Raw genomic sequence first — 7,538 nt, 5'->3', positions numbered from 1 at the left:
AAAAGGTTCTATGGAGTATGGAGGTTTCCATCCGTGTTGAGCCAGCGAGGTGATCATTTATTGTCTGGTATTCAAGTATTTGGGACAGTCCCATAATATGTGGTGTGATGGGGCAGACTTTTTCTGCCCGTTACGAAAGCACCCTGACCCCCAGAAGGGCCTCGCTCTCTCCTCGCCGGACACCCCAGTCCGAAAGTGGTCCGTGAGAGTGGAGGGATGAGTGGACCGCGGACATTAGGGACCCCTCGCCGCGTCTTCGCGGGAGCGCGGCAAGTCGCCTGTCGCGGTGTCCTCCACCCCATGACTGCGGTGTAGCCACCACCCTCGGGAAGGGACGCTGCCACGAGGGAATGCCTGAAGATGCCATGGTGGTGGCACACCGTGAGGAGCCCCTACAGCTTCGGGGTGGGAAGAGCCGCGAGCCGGCGGCGAGAAGAGCGCGTCGATCGATGCGCGATCGATTTAGAGAATTAATTAACGGTTTGACGGCGAACCGAACGGATCTGAATACGCGAGCGAGGGCCCCTTTTTCGCCTTTAGCAAAATAGTAGGTGTGAGTAGTCTCTCTTTCGTGGTTTCGCGAGTGTGTGGGTGAGCCTTTACTTTAAGCCGACGAGGGCGACCAAGGCGATTTTGGGACCCGAAGTCAACCCAGTTCAGGTAGGGCCCACTGGTTGGGTTTCCCTTTGTCGCGAGCGTGGGTGCGAGAGTGCGGATCGAGCGTGTGTGTCTGCGAGCGTGCTCCGGAGCACCCTTTTCGTCCGCGACAGGACCACCCCTGAAGGTGAAATCCGTTAGACTTCCCTCCGTCGGTTTCGCGAATCTCCCGCGTGACCTTACTCGGTTTGAGAACGCGCCGCGTTTCGAAGGAGAGGGCCCCGTTAATTCCCGGTATAATCTTTTCGATTGTATTTAATTCTAGGGCGGACTATTTGTTTGCGAGGCCCCCTATAGAGTTAAGTCGCGCCGGTAACGTATTCGTTTTCTTTCCGTCGAATACCTTCCTTTGTATCGGGAATTCCCCGCCGCGTATCCTTTTCAGCGCGTAGTCGCCACACCGTTTCCTCAACGGTGTGTGTACTGCGGACTTCCCCCGCGTCGGTTTCGACTAAATAAAGAAATTCGATTAAACATACGCGGATCGAAGTTTATTTCCCCTTTCGACCTCCCCTGAGTTTCGCTTTCCGTAGAGCAGCCGGAAGAACGAAGGGAACGGACACGTTCACTTGGCACTGACGACCAATTCGATTAGTGACTTTCCCGACCGTCCACGCAAGGTACGTCACAGTGATTGAACATTTGTTCAGGATGGCCGCACCAGCATTTACTGTCCTTGGGAATTCCTGTCCTTGCCAAGGACGCTGCTAGGTTGTAATGGTTAGATCTGTAGCGTGTGACCCAGGAAGTGATGAATCTGGGTAGTCTGTGTTTTTGGAACCCGGGAGTTTTGACTGGTTCGAAAAATGTGTTGAAGTAGATTGTTCCTTTAGTAGCTGAGTCCGTCATCCATTTCTGAAGAGTGTGTTGCCATATTTCCTCCCTTAGATGGCTGAGTGCATCTGGGAGTGGGAGATTGTCTTCTGTATTTGAGGTACTATTTGTTGCCTCTTTGGCAGCTGTATCGGCTGCTTCGTTTCCTGTGATGCCTACGTGAGAGGGTATCCACATAATGGTGATTGTATGGCTTGATGATGAATTGTGTGTTAACTGAAATAGTTTCTTTTTGATTTCAATAATGTATTGATTAGCATATTTGTTGAAAGTTTTTCCATTTATGGCTTGAAGGACAGATAGCGAGTATGTGCAGATCAAAGTCTTTAAGCAGTTCTTGGAGATGATTAGGTCCAGTGCCATGTCTAAGGCAGCGCTTTCTGCTGTAAAGATGGAAGCCAAGTTGTTGAGACTCAGCGTTTGTATGTGATGTAACGAAGGAGTCACGCATGAGGCTCCTAGCGAGGGTGCATCTGGAATTTTGGATTCATCTATGTAGATAATGGTGTGATTAGGGTACTTTTGTGTGATAATGTGGTTGAATTCGGTGTTTGGTGCTGTAGAGTTTAAACGTGATATTGTTTACATGTTACACTAATACCCTCTGCAAGAGGGACAAGTAACTTTTTCTTTAAGAAAACCACAGCAATTTTGTGGTGGAGGTAGCGTAGTCGGTCCACCTATCTTTCTTAAAGGTCGCACAGGTTATTCTGACGTGACGTGACGTGACGTGACGTGGGAACACGTCACGTCAGACACCGTGGGCTGACGTCAGGCTACGTGGGCCCATGTCAGACATGAGAAGTTGTCAGAAATAATGAATCCTTCGATAATTCTGAGTTTATGGCACTTCGGTTATTGAGGTTGAAACGGGTATTAGAGATTCTAAAAACCATTCAACGCGAAAGACTCGAAATACCTTAAATCTCAAAAATAACCTTTTCTCGACCGCAGGCCAAACGTATCAATAAAATTTCAATGTTAACTACTTTAGACGTGTAGTTGTCCAGTTTGTCAACAACCAACCTAGCCGTGCGAGATTTAATAACGTTTAATAACGATATTAAACATTTTTTTACAGTACAAATAAAGATCGTGCATAACAATAATAATACTAATAATTTTTCTTATTAAAATTCCTTAAGATTAGATTTAATAATTTTATTTATTATTTCAATATGTTTAATCATTTCAAGTACAAGAAAAATTATGTTTTTGTATTTAATATGCTGCATTTTATATCTAATCAAATGCATGAAAAGCTGACAAGAATGCAGTTTAAATAGAAGTTATTTCATACTTTTCACTGAATTTTCTCATACTTTTATAAGCAATTATATCTAGAGCTACTCATATAAATTATTGGTCATATAAATTTATATAAATGAACTAAAAATTATTTTATACTTTTTAGTGTAGTTTTTGTTTTTTAAATTAGTTTATCTCTTAAAAATGGAAAACAGCTTCCTAGAAAACACCCGAGTCTTCTGACGCCTTCCAACGCTTACGAAAAATGTAGTAGTTTTGATGTGCTCCTGACGCGTCAGAACGCATATTTCGTCAGATAGCATCAGCCCACGGCACGTCAGAGTAATGTGAACGTCGCCATGCAAAACCCTATGTTAGATTTTCATATCACGCGTCTTATGACGCGGGATCACGTCACGTCAGAGTAATCTGTGCGACCCTTTACACCGTGGTAAAGAACCGCCGGCACGTGCGACATTATTCGAACAAGAAAATATTGTTCAACGTGGCAAACGTAATAAACATCTGCGTAAAGCTCAAGAATTGGGTTTAATTGTTCGTAGATCGAAGTATTCTGGCCATAGTGGTAAAGCTAATAAAGACTACGGGCCGAATGCTGAGCGGCCAGACATGGCTGTGAATATTAACGAACAGTTAAAATACGAGCATTATGAAAAGTTGCGAGTTCAACAGCAGACTCGAGATGAACTAGAGTACATCACTCGGGGGCAATATAAAAACCAGCAGTGGTGCAACGTACGTCAGAAGCTGCTAACTGTATCGAATTTTGGCAACATATGTTGCAGAAGAGAGACAACTTCGTGCCCAAATCTCGTAAAAAATATTCTCTATCCCCTCGACTTAAAACTGTTGAATACATTTAAGGGTGCGCAGGACCCAGAGCCAAACTTCGAGTTGACTTCAGCGATAGTTGCGGAAAAAGTAGGAAACTCCGGGACAAAGACAGAGGGGGCGATACAACAATTGCAGGAGAGACGAGGACAGGGCGATTAGGCTAGCATGATTTTTTTCCAGGATATTGAAGCAAACAACCAATATTTTTTAATAATCATAGTTTAATATATTCGTTACACTTTGGCGGATGCGACTCCAAGGCCTGATTTTGCAATTTCGGCCTTAAAACTTTATAAACAATAAAATGAAGATAGCAAACGTACTTTTATTGTTTATAAAGTTTTAAGGCCGGAATTGTAAAATCAGACCTTGGAGTCGCACCCGCCAAAGTGTAACGAATATATATTAAAACCAGAATTAAACTGTCCTTGTCCTGGAGTTTCCTACTTTACCGCAACTGTCGCTGAAGTCAACTCGGAGTTTGGCTCTGGCTCCTGCGCACCCTTAAAGGTTTCTCAAATGCAACGTTGATATTTCGGAGGCAGAGGCCGTGTAAGAATTATTTTTATTTTGCGCCTTAACGTCGCCTATCTACAGCCATTTTTTTCTTTATGTTCGGGTGACGGGGATTCCATTTTTTTCTTTTGGCACGAACTGTATCGCGGATTGTGGAGATGACCGGTGTAAAAAGAGTTTTTGGTTTCACAAATATACGAATTGTTTTTCATAAGGAAGTTTTATTTTGAATATACCCAATAAAACTAACAAAAACAACCGCTGTTGAGTGGGGTAAAGAGAAAGAAATTTTGGCACGCGAGCAATTGCAGGCGAAATATCTGACTGTGGGTTATCTAGAGACGCGGTAGCGTCTCGGCGCCAAGTACATGAAACATTATCCGTCACCGCGTATATATGGCGTTGGAGCTACCACGTATCTTTTACAGGAGAGATGGTCCATTCTAACCTAACCTGACATTTCTTTCATGAATATCTTAACACGCCTGCAATATTTTCTAAATTTAAAGGCATTTTTCTCATGTAACCCGCATATAAGCTTTCGAATAAAACCAAAATCAATCAAATCGGTCCACGTACAACTGCGATATCGTAATATCATGTCATGAATCTGTCAGAAACGGTATTTTTCGTATGATTTTCCCATCGTCAACCCTTAGCCAATAGGAGCTAAGCAAAAGCCGAGTATCGTTCGTCTACTCTCGGAATCATTCGGTTCGGCAGGGCTCGTCGGCCATCGAGCGTTGCGAGTCGAAATAGATGTCATCATTCATAACCTGCTAAGTGTCAAAAGTTTTTACACTATTGTATTATTAATTATATTTATATCAGCAAAATGTTTTCAATTTAGACTTTTTATGTAGGGTTTAATAACAAATTGCAGCCAGTGTTGTAAAGTGTTGATCGATCTTGATTACAAGGTAAGTTGTCAAAATCTGAATTGTCAGGTACCTTCATTCATACAGAATAGATCCATACCACTAAAGTGTTTTTAATTTAGACTTTTTATGTAAAAAGAGAAGATCCCCATAAAAAACTACAAGAAAATAGAAAAAGATGGGGATTCGAAATAAGCTGCCAGATGATTTGCCTACATTTCCGCGGCCTGGAAGTCAAATGCTTGACGTGGCCAGGCAAGGCATTCTTAGATCATCAATACCCATACTTTCTCTCTCACAGACTTTCAGATAATTTGTCAATTAAAAACTCTGACAATATTATGAGTACACTTTCATTATTTTGCGTTTTAAAATAATTCTTATTCATCGACACCTTGACCTTGCCTGGCCACGCCAAGCATTTGACTTCCAGGTCGCGGAAATCTAGACAAATCATCTGGTAGCTTATTTCGATTCCACATCTTTTTCTATTTTCTTGTAGTTTTTTATGGGGATCTTCTATTTTTCAATGATAACTCCTTGAGTCCTCCACTTTTTCATGTACTTGGCGTAATTTTTTTACTTTTTTGAAGTTTATTGATACAGAATTCTTGTATTTGGGCGCGACGTCTGACGGCATTGTTGGTGACGACACTATCGACGAAATAAAATGCCTATATGCAGCGCGGAACATCTCTCCTGATGAAGCGATTGCAAAGACAGGCGTAGGTTGTTATCGAGTTTTTGCTGAAAACGATGATAATCGTTTGAACGAAAGGCATGAGTAGTATTTCCAAATACAAGGGCAACTGCATGTAACTGAAAGAAAATATAGCATTTTTGCAGTTTGGACGCCCTTGGGAATCAAGTATACAATTGTTGAACGCGACGACACATTTTGGTACGTGAAAATGTTACCGTTGCTAAAACGAGTTTACGAAGAATGCTTGGTTCCATAAATAATAGATAGTCGAGTTGCAAGATATACAGTGGGTGTAGAACCCGTGTGAAGCTGGCCCCATCTATATGAAAAACTCAAATTTTTCTTTTTGCATACGTTTGCTCATCGTTTGCTCAGGAATGATCAATTGGAATTTTCGTTTGCCCCTCTTTAGTTCAAAAGCTACACGCGATTGAAAATTTTGCAAAGTGTGAAGCTGGCCCCACCTAATTTGAATCGCCTGTATCTTTTCAATCTGTATCTGTAGAATTTGTAACATAAGCATATCAGTTTATTGCTTCGTGGGAATTAGAAAACATTAAATTTCCAGTAAAAACGACTTAAAAAATCCTCTAATAAAGGAATGAAAGAAGACCCTATCTCGAATAACATCGACATTTATGATAGTTAATTTAATGCCTAGAAGAGTTGTAATAAATATAAAATCAAAAGGAAATCCCACGAAGTATTAATTATTTATAAATTCATGTAAATTTCGTTTATTTTTAAATGAAGTTTTATAAATTGAACACTTGTACGATACTTATTGCTTCTGTATTTCTATCGATTTATTGTTTTTTCTTGTTGATTTCTCACTTATACAAAATAAAAAAAAAAGTTAATAAATGACAATTTCACATAGCTTTTTTGGAAATTGATCGGTGTACGAATACTTTCTACACCCACTGTATATGCCTATTCGCGAACCACGATGTATCGTTGAATCACAACAAGCTGCTAAACGAAGAAGAACGTTATCCAGCGATTAAATACTCAATAATTTGTTTTTGCATATTCAATTATGTTGAACAGATTTGTAGTATTAGATTGCTTTGTATAATGTGGAATAAACTTTCAACGGGGGTGGTTTTAGTGGGTATTACATGCAAACACTGCCAGGTCGAGTCCCACACTCCGTGCGTAAAACCATTTCCACCTCCCAAAAAAACCACATGCAGAACAGCGGACGAAATTTTTACAAAGAGTGAGGTAAATATTAACATATTTAATTAACATTTACTCGGAAGAATGCGAAATAACATCTATTTCTGCTTCAGTTTTCTGCTTTGTTTTCAGTTTGTCGCGTCGGCCAAACGCAGTGGGAACAACGTGAGCACAATGATAAGAGTAACTTACCTGTCCCAATACCAGTCACCTGTTGATCTGTACCCACTGACATGCAACCCCAGGGTATTACGCGCTACGCATACACTGATGGACATAATTATACGACACTCCATTTATTTAAAAAAAAAATATGTATAAGCTTGTATACGTAGCGTAAATGATGATGGGATGAAAGAGTACTATTCGTGCACTCCATCACAATGTAAACAAACACAAAGCGTGGAACCATTTCCAAGAATTGTAATGTTGGGTTTCTCCTGTAGGACAAAATTATGACATTAATATTAGTCGACTACAGACAGTCGTTGAATCTAAATGTATTCGTGTGTTTCGTACTGTGAATTCTCTATTATAGTGATTTTGTTAGTATAAAATAGAAAAACATTAAAACTAAAATCATGCCACGTGGTAAAGTTCTAACTGAAGAGGAAAAAAGAAAAATCTTTCAAAGAAGAGCAAAAGGAGAGAATTTAAAACAAATG

At 40.7% G+C, this 7,538-nt stretch overlaps 1 protein-coding gene across 1 annotated transcript; it reads right to left on the bottom strand.

Moving 5' to 3' along the window:
- Positions 1-1,248: 1,248 nt before the first annotated feature.
- LOC128884624 (uncharacterized) lies at positions 1,249-7,108 on the bottom strand. The gene is made up of 2 exons (XM_054138122.1): positions 7,066-7,108; positions 1,249-2,048 (listed from the first exon to the last, which is right to left on the bottom strand). The coding sequence occupies exons 1-2, from the start codon at positions 7,106-7,108 to the stop codon at positions 1,249-1,251; spliced, it is 843 nt and encodes a 280-aa protein (XP_053994097.1).
- Positions 7,109-7,538: the final 430 nt, after the last annotated feature.

This window comes from Hylaeus volcanicus, chromosome 1, assembly GCF_026283585.1.
Source record: "Hylaeus volcanicus isolate JK05 chromosome 1, UHH_iyHylVolc1.0_haploid, whole genome shotgun sequence".
NCBI lineage: Eukaryota > Metazoa > Arthropoda > Insecta > Hymenoptera > Colletidae > Hylaeus > Hylaeus volcanicus.
Note: the sequence above shows the minus strand (reverse complement) of the source record. Positions and strands in the feature narration are given on the sequence as shown.

What these genes read in the sequence shown, in the direction of transcription:
- LOC128884624 (XM_054138122.1), bottom strand. Translation starts at nt 7,108, where the DNA reads ATGTCAGTGGGTACAGATCAACAGGTGACTGGTATTGGGACAG. An exon ending in GGTGACTGGTATTGGGACAG is followed by an intron (nt 2,049 to 7,065) that starts GTAAGTTACTCT and finishes TAAACTCTACAG; the next exon opens with CACCAAACACCGAATTCAAC.